The sequence below is a fragment of the Colletotrichum abscissum genome (assembly GCF_030869225.1).
Source record: "Colletotrichum abscissum strain IMI 504890 chromosome Unknown Scaffold_62.1, whole genome shotgun sequence".
NCBI classification, from domain to species: domain Eukaryota; kingdom Fungi; phylum Ascomycota; class Sordariomycetes; order Glomerellales; family Glomerellaceae; genus Colletotrichum; species Colletotrichum abscissum.
Window position 1 is genome coordinate 37,005 of NW_026850506.1, and position 19,826 is coordinate 56,830.

Genomic DNA, 19,826 nt, shown 5'->3' on the forward strand with positions numbered 1-19,826 from the left:
TGCTCGGTCGCCAAGCCTGGTCAGCAAATGTATCCATACGTGCTTTCAACAACCAACCAAAATCTTCAATCGTCGTTCAGTCCATCCCCACGCGTTGCGAATGGTCCATATTTGTTACTACACGATGCATGGTTTCCATTCATGCTTCATAAGCAAATGGTGACATCGCGAATGATCATAGACTTATGAGCACGTATTTATAAGAGGCCCAAGAGCCATCTGTTCCTGGTTGCGAAGATTTTCCAAACACAAGTGCTCAATCACATTTTACGCGATGACGGTCAACAAATCAAAAGTCACTCAACATGCTTCAGAAAGCAATCCTCTCATTCTCATGGCGGCCTTCCCCGGAGAAGGTCATACCAACCCGCTCCTTGTCATCGCAGCATACCTCGTCAAGAAGGGTTACGAAGTTGTGTTTGTCACAACTGAAGACTTCCGAAACAAAGTCGAAGAGGCGGGCGCTGAGTGGGTTCCTACCAACAACCCTTTGACCAACACGACCTACCAAGCCCTCCGCGAAGCAGCTTCTTTGCCGATTGGTCCGGAGCGGTTCGCTGCGCAGATCAAAGCTGTTTTCTTGGAGACACTTCCTCCACGAACGCTAAAGATGGAAGAGGTTCTTTCCCAATTACAAGCACGGAATCCAGTCCGCCAGATCATTGTTGTCGAAGACATTTTCAACTGGTCGCTCTTTCCTTTCAGACATGGCCGTCCTCTGCCTCAAGGCTTCAACACGGCGCCTAAGTCTATTGGCATCGGTGTGGCAGCTTTTATGATGGAAAGTCAAGACACGGGACCAGTCTCGCTTGGCTTGCCCGCTGACGCCACTGACTCAGGTCGTCAGCGCAATGCGGTTCTCCAACAGTTGGTTGAGCGAGGCCCAATGAAACCTATGATCGATGCGTGGCAGCAGGCCATGAAGGATACTGGGTGTACGGCCATCCTAGAGACAAACATTTTCCGTTCGTGCTACACGGCGCATGACTATACGTTACAGCTTTGCTCTCCCAGCCTTGAATACAACATTTCGGACTTACCACCATCTGTGGAATTCGCAGGTGTCTTGCCTCGGAAGTCCGCTGCTCCAAGCTTTCAGTATCCTTCATGGTGGTCAGAGGTCGAGAGAGCTCAGAAAGACAATCAATACCGGCATGTGGTCTTCGTCTCCCAAGGGACCGTCAATATGGATTACTCCGAACTCGTTCTTCCAACAATCGAAGCCTTCTCTCAAACTGAAGACATCCTCGTTGTTGCAACCTTGGGTGGCCGTGGCGCTCAACTCCCGCATGGCTTTGTCGTTCCCTCGAACGCTAGGGTCGTGGACTATATGCCTTACGACATTATACTTGAGTGTACCGATGTATTTGTCTCCAACGGGGGATATGGCGCCTTAACACATGCTGTGAGAAATGGTGTTCCCATTGTACTAGCAGGAGAAAGCGAGGAGAAGATTGAAGTTACTATGCGGGCAGTTTACGCTGGCCTTGGCGTCAGTCTATCGACCCAGAGGCCTTCGACAGATCAAATCAGGCATGGAGTTGACCGTATCTTCCAAGATACCGAGTTCAAAAAGGCGGCAATGAAGCTAAAACATGAGAATGATGGCATGGATGCATTAGCAGCGGTGGAAAGAAAGGTTCGTGCACTCACATTGTGAGGCCCGAAGGAGTCAACCGGTGTACAACGTGACTTTCTCAGCTTTACCATTCAGAACAAAGATCCCCTCCACTTGATACAATCTATTACACTGTCCGCAAACTCCTCCTCTCTTCTCAATAACAGCAATTAGCACGCCTTCTATCATGCCGAATTGATTGTCAGCCATATCGCCTTCAGCTATGTTGCGCTATATCTCAACACTAGCGACTAGATTTAGCCTCCTGTTTGCCTAGTTGCGTGCCTCATTGAACCTTTTTGAAGTTCTGGCCTTGCCTGGTTTTTGCGTTTACTCCAGCTCGTCTTCTTTGAGAATCTCTTATGGTTGTTTTTGTGCTATTGCTAGCTATGCTATTTTTACCGAGTCAATGCCTTGTGAAGTATCCCAGCGCACTGGACGCGTAAGCTTTGTCACTCCTTCTGTACATGTAGCATTATGGTACAATTGCTCTAGATTCAAGCCCATTGCGGCGAGGGTCGGTCACAATACGGGCGCGAAGTTCTACTAGTATCTCGATATCAGTCACTGCTCGTGTCGCTATTCTTTAAGCAAGACTTACGATGCAGCTAGCGGACGCGTGACCCGACTGTGATTCGGAATTTATCCCGTTTCAGCTAGGCCATGATTAGTTTCCTCACGGTAGGTAAAATGCAAAAGCGGCGGATAGAACTTACCTGTACTGAGTACTGTCCCGGATAATTCGTGTCCAGGTATTCCTTGAGCTGGCTGGAGCTGACTTGAGATGCAGAAATAATGGCATTTTGGGTGCCATCCTGATTACATTGCCATTGAACCTTGCCGGAAGGTGTATGTCTTTGCTGCCAGGCCATGACGCTTACTCAAATTTGAGGTACGAAATCGACAAGTTGATTATTCGGGGAACTAGTAGGGCGCGATGGAGAAAGCAGGCAGCCAGACGCCTTGCGCTACAGTCGTCGGAAGCGAAACTCCTATTTCAACCTGGAAATGACCCGCGGGGGAAAAAGTCGACCGCGTGATCAGAGTGGCAAGAGTCGGCACATTGCTACCAATGAATAGTGATTAGTCTCCTAATTGTGAGGTCAAGAGTCGTTCCCATGAGCTCCTCATCGAGGACCTACTCAACTTATGAGGATGTGGTCGTCTAGTCCCTGACCGCCACATCATTGTCACACGGGTCTCACCGGTCATGTTGTCCCATCAGATTCCCGGCCATCAACGCAGACAACCTTGGCTTGTTGATTGGGTATGAGACAAGGGTCGAGGCGGACCACAGGCGACCCAGCCCCTCGCCTTGAGGCTTTGACCGACTGAGCCGCAGTATTAGCGTGTTGCCAACGCATGTTGGTTACACTGCAGGCAATAAAAGCAAGGTTTGCAATCCCTCACTGTCATGGGTGCGCTCCTTACATATAATCTGGTTTATTCGAACTTCGCTGCCATATCACATTTCATCAAGTGGGCTGATTATCGGTGCTGCAAGCCATCGAATCCCGTGTCTTGCCAAGACAGTGCAGTGTTGCTCGTTGGAGCACCTTGCGCAGCGCGTTCTCAACAGGCTTATCTGGAGCATCGGAAACTCAAACCTTTCGACTATTCTCATGGTAGGAGTCGGATAATATGAATAATCTTTCAAAGTCTATTCTCATTGATTGCTCTAATGCTTCCTTTCATCTCGATTGAATCCCCAAAAGCATCAATGCCAGTCCAGAAGACTAGCCCGTCTGGCCCCTCTAAGCTCTCCCAGACACTTCCAAAGATCTAGGTGCTCCGCCCATCCAGAATATATAGACACGAGAGTCACTGCTCTCTTGACAGGCTGGAAATCTCGTACCTTCCTGCCGTATTGCTTCCTTGCAAGCGATGTTGAGGCAGCCTGTGGGGGCTGTTGCTCGGCGTGAGGGATGAAGGTGGGTGGTGGGCCGAGGCCTCCTTAGGCATACGCTTCGTCGGGCTCTCTCGGATGGGATAAGCAGGCTTTCTGACGGCACGTGTGGAATGCGAACTGCGGTTAAGTGCAAGACACAATAACCAGACCAATCACGATACTGCCCTCATCTTGCTGCGGCTTGTTGAGATCCTGGTGCGCGCCCCAGTGCCTTACTGCTTCTACCTTATCAAGATGCCATCGCCATGTGCTCTCCGGCCGTTTCGCTGACCGAATTCTACATTAGATGCAAGGCCCGTCAACGAGGCTTTCCTAATAAGGCCAAGGATGTGTGACAGAGACTGGCAAGAAGATGGCAAGGCCAGCAAATCATGGTCCGAGGCACCACTCCATCAACTGGGGATATAGACTCTGAGAAAGGTACTTCAACTCTCACAGCCCATTCTCTGTGTACGATTGGCTTTAAGATCTGCTCCATCCCGGCCCCATTTCTCCATCTTGCGTGCATGTGGATTTCGCACTTCTTCACGTAGCGTCGCCTCGTGGAATTCCTCTACGCTGGCGCGACGTCTTTGCGCATCACATTTAATCGATAGGCAGTGGTTATAAGTTGCGAGAACCAGCTCTGAGGTCCGTCACTGAGCCACCATCTAGCAAAGGTACCAGTCGGACATCATTGGTAAGTTCACTGACCGGTGGGTTTTGGCTAAGAGCTGGACTCCCTAACATTGCATAGGTCAGACTACGTATTACTTGCATCATGGCAACCAAACCTCAAGAGGTTTTTAGGCTGCTGTTCCAACAAGGAAAGCTTGTATTGGATAATCCGCAGAAAGTCACACACATCCATGACAGAGGCGAGTCCTTTCGACTAAAGAGCGAACAACGAAATCCAGCAAGCCGAGGATCCATTGGGGCTTCCAGGCGACCAGAAGAGTTTCGTTTCGAACACGATGTTATCAGAATCATTGCCGAAGAACTCGACGAAGCGGCTGCCATGGTGCCTGACCTTCTTGAACCGGACAAGGACTTTATACCAAGGCGCACATTTGAACAGATCATGACACACAGCCGAGTCTTATCTGCTGTTCATGTGCTCAAGTGCTTCAAAGGCATACAGGACAAAGATCAGCTCGCCAGAGAAATCCAGTATGGTAGCGCAGATGGCTCCAAGTCGCCCTGTGTCAAGCTACTCGCAATTTTGATTGGAATTGACAAAGCCGAGGATATGTCAAAACACATGTGGACTGATGAGCTGAGGGATAGCTGTCTGCCCCTTCGAAAGGTACCCAACGACAGACGTCGAACGCTTCAGTGCAGGAAGCACAAGGAACATCGCCTACTCAATAGCTATCGTCGACCGGAAGATCGTAATAGATTTTCCCAATGGACCTACTCCATGTGCTCTCCCTTCATCAAATGGGAGCATGGAACACATCAACATTACCTTCTAGATACGGGAGACGTCTTCCCCATGGAGGTTATGGCTAAGGTTGAGGAAGAAGAAAGAAAATCAGATTCTGGTGGGAATTCATACGGGGGCTTCAGCGAGGTATACAAAGTAAAGATTCACGAAGGTCATTCTGACTTTGGAGTACATGGGGTAAGTTACATTGTAGAGCAGATCTTGAGAAGGGCCTGGGCAGGGATCAAATTAATTAACAGTTTCACCCATCTAGATTCGGCATCCACAAGGCTACTTTGCGCTGAAGAAACTCACATCGCATAGTCGCGACAGTTTCAATCTCGAGTTGTCGTCACTAGTTTCCACTGCCCAGAACTATCAAAAGAAACACATCATACAGCTCCTGGCCACATTCGAGGTTAAGAATGCAGCGACAAGAGAATCAACATTCTATCTCTTGTTTGACTGGGCCGATGGAACACTGAACAAGTTTTGGCAGAGCAATGAAGCTCTAGTGAGAGATAAACGGCATTGCAAGTGGATGGCGACTCAATTTTATGAAGTTTCCGAAGCTCTTCGCTATGTTCACAACGATCGCGAACCAACTGTACGATATCTAGAAGACCGAGACTCCAACAAGCAACTGTATGGACGCCATGGGGACATCAAGCCAGGTAAATTGACTACTCTTATCCCATTTCATACACGACTTACTGAAAGACTCTCCCCCAGGAAATTTCCTTTGGTTCAAATCGGATAGCTTTCCTGGTCTTTTGGCCTTAGCGGACTTCGGTCTCGGGCGACTGCACACTCAAGTTTCCCGCTCAAAACAAGACCCCAACAGCCTGGAAAGAACGGCAACGTATCGCTGCCCCGAATTTGACCTGGAATTTGGTCTCGTGTCACCAAGGTCGGATATCTTCAGCCTAGGATGTGTGTTCCTCGAATATGTCACCTGGTTTTTGCTCGGGCTCGAAGACGTGGAAAAAACCTTTCCCGATTTCAGACTGGAACAAGATAAACATGGTTTCGACTCTGATGTCTTTTTCTCAATCAAAGACAAGAAGGCTTATCTCAAGTCTTCGGTTACCAAATGGATAACGAAACTCAAGAACCACCGCGACTGTTCCTGGTACCTTTCGGACTTGCTTGACGTCATTCGAGACCGCATGCTAGATCCCGAGTCCACGACGAGAATCCCATCAAGCTTATTGAGCAAAAGGATGAATGAACTTTTGAAGGCTTGCACCGTCGACCCCGATTACTATCTCAAGCCCAAAAGCTAAGATTCGCGAAAGAGATGGCTGAGAAGCCCAGGCAACTTTCCTAAGACCCGGGAAGGTGAATGGATCAAATCTTTTCATGCTCAAGCTCAAACCAAGTAGCATGAGCTATCATTGAGCCCGCGTCAGACCACGAACTTTAGATTTCATCAATTACACGATTCAAAGAAGAAAGGTCGGGGCGTCCACACATGTCCGACCTTAAGACAACGTTTCAGTTCGAAAGGTCAGAATTTCCATATCCCGAGCCTGAAAGCCAACTACTAACTCAATCGCTGTAGTGGACTCTAATGCGCTGTTCGATCACTGCTAGCTCGCCCTCCAAACCCGAATACGTTAGTTCGTTTAGTTCAACTTGTGGATTTACCAGGGGGTATATCAGACCTTTTCAAGTGGCTTGGGCAGCATGAGGATGAATCTGTTGGCTCTTTCCTGTTTGAAGCTTTCGTCAGTAAATCATGTACCGGCCGTAAATGAGCGTGTCTTGTAGTAACAGCAGTATACCTTGACTTTATAATTCCCTTGGCCATAGATCGAATCCAGCGATGTTTTCAATTTTGCAGAATCATGATATCTCGCTCTCATCCTCTCCTCGAACGGGAATTCTGATCCCGGCCCGGGTTTCGTTGTCGCTTGTGTCACTTGCGTACTACTCTTTTCAGGTTCTGCCTTCGGTTCTGATTTATCACCGCGGCCCCAGCTCTTGCGGAAGAAAGACATCCCAGGCTCTCGGTGCTTTATGATGTATTCTTCCTCAAGTGCCGAAAAGGTGTGCTTCACAGCAATTTGGATGAGAGGCTTGTTGGTTTTCGGTGTCCAGATTGAGGCGAGGGAAGAAGTGGTTGGAGACCTCAAAAGGCAAAAACGGCGGGGGCGGCATCCGAGCTGGCTTCACTGGCGAGTCTCTCTGTCTAGAGAGGATAGGATCATGCGTGCAGGTATCCAATCCTGATTTCGATGTCCGCCCGCCCTGTCTTGCATGATGCATGAGAAGAACCCAATGGCGGCCCGACAACACATACATGAACACTGCCCATCGCTCCACCTCGAATCTGCCTGCATAGCTACACTAGGCAAAGAGGCTTTTCGGTTGCTGCAATGCGAGTAAGCCTACATAATACTGACTGGTCTTGGTCCCGGCCAGCGTAGTGTGGGCAGGGGGCATGGAGGCATACTAAACCGGCCAAAGGCGTCCTGCGAGGCAGGCTAGAGAGCAGGATGTCGAGAGAGGTTTGGAAGTGTAGAAACTATGAACGACGCTACGGAAACAGCTTCCTTCTTGAGCCGACTCTCGCATACTTATACATGTATCTCTCAAGGGAGTCGACATACACAGGGAATACTATCGACGCTGTCAAAGAAACCGTCGTTCGACACCATCAAGAAGGTCCTTACCTCTGACGGACCACGCATCTCAATACTCGCGGAGTTGAGAACCCAGGAGCTTGAAAGTCTTCTTGAATCAATACTCACTGACACATCAAGTGAAAAGAATGGATTTACCAATTGAGACAATGACATGGTCGGCGTCAGATCTTGGTTTCTTTGGATACTCCGAGCGAAAGGCTGTGGTGCTCACATCCCTAGACGGTGAGGAGGTTTGTGGCGACCTGTTACATAAAGCTCTCGGGGTGGCTAACACTCCATAGCCTACAAGCCAAGTCCTTTATACCAAAGAAGACTGGGAGCGATGGTTTAGCTCTGTAAGTTTGAAGCATTCTCCACCAGCCAAGCAGCAATGCTGATTACAAGTGCCAACAGTCACAAAGTAGCTCTCCTGACTGGAGGGACTTGAAGCCAGGACTGCGTGTGATGTTAGTCGAAAGTTCTCAGATACTGGGCATCCAAACGTTCTATTCTACATCACAAGCAGGCAATGCTACTATGGCATGATATACTGATTCCGAATAGCCTGTGTAGCAGGGCTCCTCCGATGTCCGAAGCACCCGGCAGAATACAATACCTCCCGTTTACAGGAAACACTTGGGAAAGAATCACTAGAGAGTTTCACGTATCTCGAAATATTAAACGAACGATAGCAAGACTGGTCCCGTGCTTCTCTTCCGCCCGTGAAGATGACGCGACGTCAGGTCATCTCAAGATGTGTTCGTTCCTCCTTCGCTACTGTCTACCTCAAGAGTCTGACACGTACTATAGCCTTTTCTGCGCGCATGTCTTCAAGTCTGCCGGACGATCTGGCAATGTCTGCCACTTACATACCGAATACCGGGACCACGTTCGCTGTGGTGTATGGTTGTAACGATGACCAGATGAGAAGCATTGAGTCAAAAGTGCGAAGAGCAGGCAAACAAGCCTTCCACCCACTCATGATGCCAGGGATATTCGAAGAGCTAGAGAGAGCGAGGTTGGTTGAGAGAGTCGAAGATCTGTTGGATGATTTCACACTTCGATCAGAGAAGCTTGAGACACATCCCTGGAGTCCAGACGCAGATACGGACGGCTCAAAGGCGCAACAGCATTTATCTCTCTGTGTTAAAAGCCAGAGTTTGATGGACCAAATTCGTATGGCAAAACGACAATTGACAAAGTTCTCAAAAGAGATTGACATCATAACGACAGAGCTCGAGTCTCTCAGCGGGGTTGAGTACATTCACAAGAGTGAGCCAAGAGCAACAAAGATGGCGAAAGTAGGGACAAAGATGAAGAATAGGGTGGACGACATCATGATAGAATACGACGATAAGATTGATGAGTGCCAGATGATGATTTGCAACACATCATTGGCAATGCAAACAGTAAGTCATCTTTCAGACGCGAGACTTGACTCCAAGAGTCAAAGGTAGTAATGACATCGGCAGGTCTGGAACCACATTGCAAGGCAAGACTCAAAGACCAACACCAAGATGTCAAAAGCAAATGCTGCCATTGCCGTACAAACAAAGGTCGAGAGCGCTCAGATGAGGACAATCGCGCTTCTAACAATGATATATCTCCCCCTATCTAGTGTTGCGGTAAGCCATTTATTGCAATTTGCTGAGACTTCTTTCCATGAGTTCGTCGGTAAGTACTAATTGAGGACAACCATAGGCTATATTCTCTATGGATATGTTCAACTGGGAGGCAGTTGAAGGTCAGTCTATGGTATCGAAACACATTTGGCTATTCGCAGTCCTTGCAGTTGGCCTCACACTGCTCACCCTTGCTGCATGGTTCCTGGGGACACGGCGAGAGAAGGCTATGGCGGATAAGTCGGACAACTACTTCAATTCACCGCAAAGACATGACACATTCGAGTATGTTTAGAGAGGGGGGTCACTCTGTTTGACTGAGATGAGGCAAGGGACTTGTTTAGGGCGAATCCTGGTTTCATCTGGAGAGGCGGCCACCACTGTAGGAATTTTCGACTGGATATTGTGGGCGTTCAATGATGTAGGTACACAGGCAGTGATATATCACTGAGATCCAAGGTTAACAGAAGTCGGCGTGGATATTATGAGCTACTTTGCTTCATACTCACTGGCGTGTAAATGATGAAGTTTTCACCCTATTATTCTAGAGGCTTTAGCTTTGGCGGTTACCGCACGTTCAACTACTCACTCACGTAATTTTTATTTGAACGCCACCTTTATGGATAGTTCAGCGAGACTTAAGCAGGGAAAAGGAAAATAAGTGTACATCTAGTACGGTTTTCTATTATTGAGTCTTTGGGTCTCAATGGCCCCTTTGCCCCAGGACATGGAGAGGACAGAAATCGTTTGCATTCTCCTACTACCAACAAAAAGCTTAGGCGAGGCTCCGGCCTGACGAGTGACACTTGATGCGCAAAGGCAGAGGCTTTTCATCGGACGTACAGAAGCTTGTCATCCATTTCTCTTGATAATAATGATACCAGATACTTTACCTAGTCTATTTAGTCCACGGTGAAAATGTAGGCAAATCAATCATGTCGTGAGTCGTGTTGTTGGAGCAAGGATCACCAAGAGGAAGGTAAGGTTCATATTGGTTATCCAGTCTACAGGGGTTTCAATCCTCTTCAGATCATACAGTAACAAATGCAAGAGTTACATGTGTAAATCCAGGAACGGTGCGAATAAGATAGTCAGAAACCCTATTTGTATCCATATCCGTAGTGTTCAAAGGAGTGGAATTGACTGGCGTCTGAGCATTAAGTACGGATGCTTCAATGTTCAAAATCTTATACACCCCACATCTTGAGCCGTAAAGAGAAGAGGAACGGTCCGCAGACCTCCATGCTCAGTAAGAATGCTTGTTGTTATCTAAACAGCTCGTATTTCTAGGCTGCCATTTACGCAGTGTCATGACCAGCTGAAGCTAAAGTTCAACTGTTAGGTTAGGAAAGCAATAGCGTGAGTCTTGGACGTCTTGCATCTACCTGCACTAAGCCAGATGAAGAGATGTAAAGAGGCGTGGCCGTGTGGGAGGGATTGGAGATGGTGCTGACAGACGCCGATCGGAGGCCGCGAATCGCGGCCCCTCACTCGTACAGGCCTGTTGACGATGCCGCGGAGCCGAAATGAGGGTGGAGCTGGCGCGTGAGGGAGTTGAATGATGGCCTGCAAAGGGGAAAATTGCGACCAGTGAGGATCGTGATGGTCCAAAGACACATTTCCATACCTCGGAGAAGCGTCACTTGATGCGCGTTTGTATCCGTACATAGTCGGAAGTAGGGATTGCTACTACACTGTTCAATGTAATCCTCCTCTCCCGTTATGCTCATGAAAGTCTGGATAGTGAGTGAGTGAGTGAATGAGTGAGTGACATGGAAGTGAGTGAGCAACGGAGATTTGAGTGAGAGATGGCCGCTGACTAAAGCGCGTTATCAAGTGGATTGCGTAAGGGGACTCGACGAATTGTGGCTGATGGCGTGCGCCAAGTCGCCAACCAACGCCTGCAAGCTGCTGCATGGACGGAAGTACCGAGGCAGAGTTAATGCTTGGTGAATCCAAGGACTAAACAGCCAGTTATTGTTGCTTGTCTGATGCCTATGGGCAGTGCGACATGGGTCGTTGGATACTCAGCAAGGTAGGTAGGTAAGTCTTCAGATATTGTAGCGAGCTATTCTTAATCTCCAAAATTTGACCCTTTTTCTGACTTGACCTTTGCAAAAAACTCTGGGTGCGTAGCAGAAATAATAGACAGCAAGTCAGCAATAGGGGAACTTCCCAGTGGTGCGGATCCAATCGGTACAACGGCAGGGATGCAACGTGGAGTTTGGCAGTGGGTGGCAGACCGCAGTGCATCATAATAGGACGGAAGGTGGGTGGTGCGGCGTGCCGTGAACAGTGGAACGATGCCTTGTTTGTGTGTGCGCGTGTGTGGGATGATGAGGGAAGATGTGGTGACGTGAACAGTACGAAGTTGAGCATCTATTCCTGAGTGCAATGTGCATCATTCCATGCATTCCATCATGCATCAATTTGGAGGTTGTCAACAATGGAAGTTTATTTGGAATGGCAGATATTTCTTGCCAAGAGCTGAGGTGCTCCATTGAGAGAGGGGCCGCGGAAGGAATCAACGGGAAGGATGAGAAACCTCGAAGACCTGTCTCGGGGAGTCAGGAGAAAAAAAAAAAAAAAAAAAAAAGAGGTGTCCATGCCTTTAGACTTAGGTAAGCACGCAGCGTAAAAGGAATTTAAGTGGGAAAATTAAATGGAACCTAGATACTCCGTACCTACGGATACCAAAGGTAGCTTGTTTTTGTTGTGTCTGCTTGCTTGCTTGCTTGCCGCCTAGTAGAAATTTGGGAAGGAAGGAACTAAGAAAAAAAAAAAAAGGTCGGCCAAAACGAGATGAGAAATGGGCCGTGCATCCGGTAGTGGTGATTCTGAATTTCCTGATCATGAGCAGGGGAACATGGCGTTAATCCACATCTGGTCTAGTGCCACAGTGACTGTCACGGCTGGGAGCTCTAAAACCTCCTTCCATTTGGGCCTTGGCATTTACTGTGACTGCACCTTGCGATCTTCGATGCTTGAGAGACGGGGCCCGCTAGGTACTCCGTCCCCCTTGCCTCCTTGTCTTTCTGCAATTAGCAACTGGCACCACCGGGACCCTGTACGCGGCCCATAACAATCTGATCATCAATGTTTGGCCGTGCAAACGACACATATATCAAAATAATTCAAGTGATGTTTGTTTGCACTTTATCTACAACCTGCTTGTGTGTTGCTGTCATGGTCGTTGTTTCCACTGCTCACCCCAACTCCCCAAGTACCCTTGCCTTACAATCAGGCACGTTGGGTAAGGTACGGAGTAAGGTAAGGTAAGGTAGGTAGCTGCATGCCAAGGTCCTTCCCAAGGTAAAGGTACAAGTAAGGAGGGAGAGGCACAGCTGGCAGGTGCCGGAGCTACCCATGTCTGCCGCTTGCCCAGCCGGACCTTCTTCTTCGACCTCGACCGAGCACGTTCTTGCCCTGGCATCTGATACTGGATGCGGAACTTCTTTCCAGTTCCCTCCCATTTGGCGCTTGTCTTTGATATTCCCCCAACCTCAACCTGAAAGCTGCAACACTTGGAAATCGGCATCAATGTCTCACTCGCCCAACCTGGCCATCGTCATCCATTGAGTCTCTTTCCCAGCGGCATCACTTCCAGTCTTCCTGCAAAATGTCGGCCCAAAGCCATCCTACCTTACCTTAGTACTCCGTACGCCTGAACGATTGAGGGCAAATCCGCCATACCCCAACGGTTCACCACCACCGCTTCCTCGTGGCCAATGGCGCACGTCTTCCCATCGACGCTTCTGCATGAAAACGATGGATGAAGCAAACCAAAGCTGCAAAGCTGCTCTCTGCGTGGCCCCACCAGCAGTCCACCACCAGCAGTCCACCACCAGCAGTCCACCACCACCACCACTACCACTGCGTACAAAATATGTAGTGTATGAGGTCCAGACCAGGATGGCGCCGCATTGCCGGAACAGAAACATAGTTTCGAAGCCCGTCGAGGGTTTGCGTCCCCACGCTGCCCTGCGACATGCGTCCTGCGCTTGCTTCCCCTTCCCCTGCACCCACTCCCGCTCAACAGGGCACCAAGCAAGCAAGTTGGCAACCACGCAAACACTGCGCGCGGCGCGCCCCTTTGTCTACCGCCGATGGCACCGACCCAACCCATGCCGCCCTCGAGTCAAGCTGTCGCCATGTTGCGTCTGCCCTAGCATCTGCGGCTGCGCATACCTCGCCAGCCATTCCCACGTTCACGCCTAGGATACACTCTCCACCCGCACGCTACGCCTCTACGCCTCTACGCAACGACTGTACAAATACAGATCTGTACAGAGTGTACAGACCATTTGTACAACTACGGAGCAGAAAGATCATGGGTCAATCTACATTGTGTAGCTCAGGTCCCCGTCTCTCTCACTCCCATGGTCCATCCATCCATGGGCCATCAGGTCTTGTCACTGGCCCCATGAGCTACCTCATGGACCATCCCTAATCGCACAATGCTGCTCCCAATTCGGAAGTGTCGTGTCCCCGGCCAACCTCTAGCGGTGGCCGTCATCGCCGTGGGCCGTGGGCCGTCGTGGATCATGGACCGTGGGTCGTCTGCTATGGAATTGTGGCTGCCTTTGGGGCAGGGCCGGACTGATGTTTGGTCTGCCCCCAAACTCGATCCCAAACTCTAAGCCCATTCCTCGAAGCCTTTTTCGTCCTGGTTCCTCCTCGCCGTCGTTCCAGACCTACACGCCTCCGCGCCTTTCCCTTCCTGTGCTTCGTCAAGAACCCGCTACCATTCTTGTAATGCTTATCCCCCCATCTTCTTTCTTCTCCTGGTCTACCTTATTACCTTAGTTTAATCCTCAGTTTCCTCGACTTGCCCCCGAGTCCCCCCCTCCCCATCTCTGCCAAGGAGACCCGTTGGGCCTGTTCCCCTGCTCAGACAACGTCAGCTCGTCTTCGGTCCAAGCCCTGCAATCGTCGTCCGATCTTGGATCCTCTGACCGCGCATGTTCCAAACAAAACTCGAAAACGGCCAGACTTGACACCTTGCTTCTGCGTAGCTGCTGCAACATCCATTTTCGATCACGGCCAACGGGAATCTTTTTTGGACTTTTAATATCATCGTGAGTTTTGTCTTGGCATACGACTTTTGCATAGACTTACACAGTGATGCCCTTTAGAACCTACATATAGAAACATATTTGTATAACGGAGCCGACAACGACGAAGACGACGGATACGACCACAATCCCTTCGAACCGAGCCTTGTTTCATTGGCACGAACAAAAGTACCGCAATGCCGAAATCAGGGGAATTTGCCTTCGCTGAAGAGCGGTCTTCATCATCCGTAGAAGATTTTGACCTCGATGACGAACACAAGGAACCATTGCTGCCCGGCTCGACCTCGATCTCGCGCCGGAGGCAACGAGGAACACTGCTTGCATGGCTTAAAGGACGGCCAAAGTCATTGTTGAGAAAGTTCCGTCGACAACCTCGATCCCTCCCGCGACTCCTACTCCGATATACGTTCATGTTCATACTCTTCATCATCGTTACAACACCGATATTCTTCCCGTCGTACACGCGCCATCCGAAGCACTACAAAAATTTGAGAAAAAGATGTCTGGTGTCCGACAGCCTTTCTGGCTGCGCCAATATGCAAAACGAAAAGGTATTCATTGCCGTCAGTTTGTTTGACCCAGAGGGCAAGATTGCAGGGGGAGAATGGGCCAAGAATGTACTGGACCTAATCCACATGATTGGCGAGGAGAACACATTCCTTAGCATCTACGAAAATGACAGTGGTGACTTGGGTACTGCTGCTCTGGAGGAGTTTAAGAAAAATGTGCCATGCAAGCACAAGATCGTCAGCGAGGGTCAGGTCGACTACAACGTCTTCCCGCATGTCACCATGCCTGATGGAACACAGAGGTTGAAACGCTTGGCGTATCTGTCCGAGATGCGCAACCGCGCGCTCTACCCATTGGACCAGTACGACACGGATGCAGGGATTGTCAAGTATGACAAGATCTTGTTCCTCAACGACGCGCTCTTTGCGCCGGTAGACGCCGCTCATCTACTGTTCAACACGAATGCGGGCGAAGACGGCAAAGCTCACTACCTGTCGGCATGTTCCTTGGACTATGACTGGAACCCTTTCCTCGAGTATGACCTTTATGCGCAGCGCGATGCTGAAGGGTACTCCAACGGCATCCCGATCTTCCCCTACTTCACCAACAAGGGCCAGGCAATCTCACGCAAGGCCATGCTCTCGCAGACAGATGCGGTCCCCGTCAAGAGCTGCTGGGGTGGAATGGTGGCCATGCAAGCCAAGTACATCCAGAACCTGGATAAGAAGCTGCCGACGAAAGACTGGCAAGCTATTGCGCACCACGTCATTAACCCAGACCACCCTCACAACACCACGACACCAGTCCGATTCCGCTACGAACCCGAGGTCTACTTTGACGCCTGCGAATGCTGTCTGTTCCTTGCCGATGTTACGAGTGTCGCAGACAAGGCCGGAGAGCCAGACATGGGCGTCTTTGTGAACCCATACGTGCGCGTGGCCTATCGCAAGAGAACACAACGCCTCGAGCGTGTTATTCGCCATTGGGAACGGCTCATGGCCCTGCCGCAGGAGATCATTACCTACTTTTCACGGTTCCCGACCCCGAACCCTCACAGAGAGGTTGTCGAAGGGCAACGCTTCATGGAAGAGATTTACCAACGCCGGGAAGGGTGGAAGATGGTTGAGCGAACGGGGCGCAACGGCATGTTTTGCGGAGTCCGGGAGATGCAGCTCATCAAGGAGGGCCCGCGCAACGGACGCAACTGGGAGAACCACTATAACATCCCATGGGCGGAACAGCAGTTGAACTTCCCCATCTGATTTCATTCTCGATTTTGACGGAGCTTGTACTGGTCGGTGTAATGGGGGACACGGCGCTTGTGGTTGGTTAAACTATGGAGCATCAGCATTACTTTTGTTCGGCGGCATTGGATGGATAAACCTATTGGGCATAACGACGATGGTTCGATACGGGGAGGAGGGTTGTTGGGTCCCAAGGCTGTATGCCACCCAAAAAAAGGGGGGGGGGGGGGGGGGGCGCGAAAAGGGGCAATGGGGTTTTTGGAAAAGTGTCATAGACGTACTGGCACACTTTGTGCACCTTGATACCACTTTCGTTATACTTTTGAATATACTACTACCAACGATTCCTCTCGGTGGCCGCTGCTACTACCCCTTGATCATTGGCTATCGACCACGCTTGGTAAGAAAAGCCCATGGCGTCAGGCCAGTTTATATTGGATGAGTGTGTGACTATGCCAGACGCCTTCCTTATGCTACGTTGTGAGGTAAGACAAGTAACGTGCTCGAACACGCTGTCACTCATAAGAGTCCGAATCACTCAACACCGATCTTTTGCGCCAGTGAGGCCGAGAACCACACGTCGTGGACACTTTTCAACACAGGCTTGAGACCAAAGATGTCAACGAACACCGACTTCATCCATGATTGGCTGTTCCCCATTGGACCCCTGTTCGGTCCTAGCTGCAGTGCAGTAACTAAACGCGAAGTAAACCAGACAAGCCCAGACCCAAACCCAGAGACCCAGACCTAAGCACAACAAGTAAGTTACCTATTTGCATTCCCACCCCATGGACCGAAAGAAACCCAAACGTGACACTAAAGAGAGGGATAACGAGAAGCTAGCCTCCCGAAAATAACATGCGGACGAGGCGCGCATAGACAGGCAGTTATCCGATAGACAAGACGCCCGCCCAAGAACCCAAAGTCACAAATAGCAAGTCCAAAAAGTCCGCTCGCTCAACAACAATCAAGGTGGTATCTTGGAGGAGAAAAGACACTGGCAAGCCACGGCCGTACTGAAGATTGGAGAGAGACTCATTCATGCGTCAGGCATGCTTCGAAGAGAGAAGCAGTCAAGATAAACACTTAGGCTGCGACGGCGGGGGTCGCCTTTGCCTTTGTGGTCTTGGGCTTGGTCTCCTTCTTCCCTGCCTTGGTGGCCGCGGCCACCTTGGTTTCTGCCTTCTTGGCTACCGACTTGGCCTGCGCAAGGTGTGTTAGTGATGAAGCTCAGTCATCAAGCAATGGCAAGAAGAGTTATCAAGAAAAAGGTCTGTATGGTAGGAATGGGGTAGAATAATTGATCTCTTGTGGCAAGCGCGACTTGGACACCCAGGTTTGCTGGACAAGAACACAACATGATGGGACCGAATCCAAAACAAGATTCTCGCCAGAAGAAGCAGAGAAATTACAAGGTGGTTCTGGAGGAGAGAGAGAGAGAGTTGCGCGCCTCCCACACGTGTTATGTACAATGTCTCATGGACATACCTTGGTAGCGACAGAAGGGCCCTTCTTGGCGGTGGTGGCCTTCTTCTTGGTGACGCCGACAGGCTTCGCGGCCTTGGCAGCAGTAGAAGTAGTCTTGGGCTTCTTTGCGGTCGTGGTGGTCGTGGTGTTCTGCTTGCGAACAGGAGCGGTGTCGACGACTGGGAAGAGACGCGGCTTGGAGTTGCCGGTCTGGGAGCGGGTTCCTTCACGTGCCATTTTGACGTTTGGTCTGGTGTCGCGATGGAATGTTAGTTATTGCTTTACGATTACGAGATTGACGCGATTGCGATAGATGTAATGCGACGAGAAGAAGAGGTTGTGGTTGTGATAGCGCTCGTGAGAAAGTGACGTGAAGAAAGAGAGAGTATCCGTGGGAGGAGGGGAAACCTGAAGGCGAATGGCGGATGGCGCGATGGGCGGGAAAAACGGGCCAAAGTTGGTACTTTTTGAAAGACTCACGGTTGGATAAAGACGATGGAAAAGTGACGCGTTAAAGCTTTCTGAAGCTGCAGAATTGGGTTAATCCAAAGGACGATGGAAAATGGTAAGTTTTCGACGAAGAGTGGTGGAATGGCGAGGTGTTGTTGTGAGAAAAGAGAAGATGGGAGGTGACGTGGTTTCGTGTTGCGGCGCGAGGGGAGGGGAGAGGGGGAGGACTGCGGATATGGCTGATTGAGTGCTGGCGGTCGGTGGTGCTGGTGGTGGACGGTCACAAGGGGCACACACCACACACATACGTCTTCACACACACACACACACACACCTTTTGCACGGGAGGAGCGGTGTCGGAACACATGTTTAGGATATTGGATCATCATGGGCGATGTGAAGGGAATTGATTCTCGTATTGTTGATTTTCTTTCGGCTAACTAAATTATCTTTCAAATGAATGGAGTCAAGCCGTGCCTTCTTTTTTGATGAATTTGCGAGAGGATAGAATGGAAGGAGCACATTGTTCACCTGCGATGGCAAGATGGAGGGACGGGAAGGAAAGAGGCAGAGGCAGAGGGAGAGAGACAGGAAAGAGCGGGACAGCCAGTGATTGAACTTCCAAGTTGGAGGGAAGGAAGGCACAAGAGTTAGACAGCTGCGTCTGATACTGTTTCTTTCCTTTCCTTTCCTTCCCTTCCTTAAGGTAAGGAAGGTACTTTCAGTTACCTTCTAATCTGACTACACGGTCCAAGTCCTTCCTGCTCTTTGGCCTAGACAATTTGTTTTGATCCCCCCCCCCCCCCCCCGGGATTTTTGGGCGTCTTATCAAGAATCAAACACGGCAAGACGGCCTGATATTGCGCCCCTTGCCACTTTCATCCATTCTTCACCACACCTAGGGTACCTACCTAAGGTACCTTAAGCTCAAAGTTGGCAGTCGCCAGTGTCCCCCCCCCTTTCCCTTGGCTGTCACTGTCCTCCTCCATTTATTTCTCTTGCATCTTCCACTTCTTCCCCCCATTCTGCCCATGTCGACCCTCTGATTTGAACCTCTCTCTCTCGTAAACCTTTACCTTTCCCCTCTTTTTGCCTCTCTGCTCTATTCCGCATTTCACTATGATTTTCTCCCTTAATTTCCCCGCCTTAGCGCAGACCCGGCAATTCAGCGGTGCCCGACCTTGTTAATGAGCCTGCGCCCTTCTTATCTCCCTCCCACTTCCAGCCTCCTCGGACTCGGCGTGGGGTTCGGCCTACGTTGATACCTCTCTTCGTCTTCTTTGTCTACATTTCTCATGATGTAGCTACGTTTTCGAGCGCTCGTCGGCATGTATACAGTGGCCATCGAACCAAGTTTCGAGCAAAATGCGGCTACGGCAATTTCGTTAGATGGCCCCGATAGACCAAGCACATGATGGACCCAAGCGAAGGACGCGCCAGTTCTAGACCGACCGAAACGACCCCGGCACGCGACGTCTGGCGCCCAACTGCCCGGTGTCTGGACTCTGGAGTCTAACGCTCTGGGCTCCCGTTCCCGTGCTCATTCATGGCTACGGATCAGATGGCTTACGGTCTATCTTGTTCTTCACCGATGATGGATAACAGGCGCCTTCCCCGACATTCCCCTGTACCGTGTCTACAGTCTAAACCACCGTCGACGGTTACTCTATGTCAAGATCGAATCTTCATCCTTCTTCAGCGGCAACGTCCGCCTGAACCGTGCAGCGCAAGCGTGTCCCATGACCACAGCAAACGCCACGCCCGCTCTTGTACCCCTTCACCGTGCTGTTCCTGCTTCACATGGCGAGCTCTTCATCTCAGGGGCGCACATCCCCGAATATTGAGGTATCGAACGTGGAAAACAAGAATTATCAAGAGCATTCCACGAAATAGGAA

General features: G+C 50.2%; 7 protein-coding genes across 7 annotated transcripts; 4 read left to right on the forward strand and 3 right to left on the reverse strand.

Moving 5' to 3' along the window:
- Nucleotides 1-334: 334 nt before the first annotated feature.
- CABS01_15088 (uncharacterized protein) lies at nucleotides 335-1,660 on the forward strand (the record flags this gene model as incomplete). The annotated part of the gene is made up of 1 exon (XM_060548426.1): nucleotides 335-1,660. The coding sequence occupies one exon, from the start codon at nucleotides 335-337 to the stop codon at nucleotides 1,658-1,660; it is 1,326 nt and encodes a 441-aa protein (XP_060392105.1).
- A 566-nt stretch (nucleotides 1,661-2,226) lies between these two features.
- Nucleotides 2,227-2,490, reverse strand: CABS01_15089 (uncharacterized protein; the record flags this gene model as incomplete). The annotated part of the gene is made up of 2 exons (XM_060548427.1): nucleotides 2,227-2,274; nucleotides 2,335-2,490. The coding sequence occupies 2 exons, from the start codon at nucleotides 2,488-2,490 to the stop codon at nucleotides 2,227-2,229; spliced, it is 204 nt and encodes a 67-aa protein (XP_060392106.1).
- Nucleotides 2,491-4,287: 1,797 nt separating this feature from the next.
- Nucleotides 4,288-6,218, forward strand: CABS01_15090 (protein kinase; the record flags this gene model as incomplete). The annotated part of the gene is made up of 3 exons (XM_060548428.1): nucleotides 4,288-5,130; nucleotides 5,207-5,606; nucleotides 5,665-6,218. The coding sequence occupies 3 exons, from the start codon at nucleotides 4,288-4,290 to the stop codon at nucleotides 6,216-6,218; spliced, it is 1,797 nt and encodes a 598-aa protein (XP_060392107.1).
- Nucleotides 6,219-6,483: 265 nt separating this feature from the next.
- Nucleotides 6,484-6,935, reverse strand: CABS01_15091 (uncharacterized protein; the record flags this gene model as incomplete). Its single annotated transcript, XM_060548429.1, has 3 exons — nucleotides 6,484-6,534; nucleotides 6,600-6,647; nucleotides 6,720-6,935. 3 exons carry the CDS (start codon nucleotides 6,933-6,935, stop codon nucleotides 6,484-6,486), a joined length of 315 nt encoding a protein of 104 aa, XP_060392108.1.
- Nucleotides 6,936-7,708: 773 nt separating this feature from the next.
- Nucleotides 7,709-9,479, forward strand: CABS01_15092 (uncharacterized protein; the record flags this gene model as incomplete). The annotated part of the gene is made up of 7 exons (XM_060548430.1): nucleotides 7,709-7,813; nucleotides 7,865-7,918; nucleotides 7,977-8,024; nucleotides 8,089-8,320; nucleotides 8,373-8,971; nucleotides 9,035-9,187; nucleotides 9,264-9,479. The coding sequence occupies 7 exons, from the start codon at nucleotides 7,709-7,711 to the stop codon at nucleotides 9,477-9,479; spliced, it is 1,407 nt and encodes a 468-aa protein (XP_060392109.1).
- Nucleotides 9,480-14,435: 4,956 nt separating this feature from the next.
- Nucleotides 14,436-16,031, forward strand: CABS01_15093 (uncharacterized protein; the record flags this gene model as incomplete). The annotated part of the gene is made up of 1 exon (XM_060548431.1): nucleotides 14,436-16,031. One exon carries the CDS (start codon nucleotides 14,436-14,438, stop codon nucleotides 16,029-16,031), a length of 1,596 nt encoding a protein of 531 aa, XP_060392110.1.
- Nucleotides 16,032-17,099: 1,068 nt separating this feature from the next.
- Nucleotides 17,100-17,717, reverse strand: CABS01_15094 (uncharacterized protein; the record flags this gene model as incomplete). The annotated part of the gene is made up of 2 exons (XM_060548432.1): nucleotides 17,100-17,216; nucleotides 17,502-17,717. 2 exons carry the CDS (start codon nucleotides 17,715-17,717, stop codon nucleotides 17,100-17,102), a joined length of 333 nt encoding a protein of 110 aa, XP_060392111.1.
- Between the last annotated feature and the right edge of the window lie 2,109 nt (nucleotides 17,718-19,826).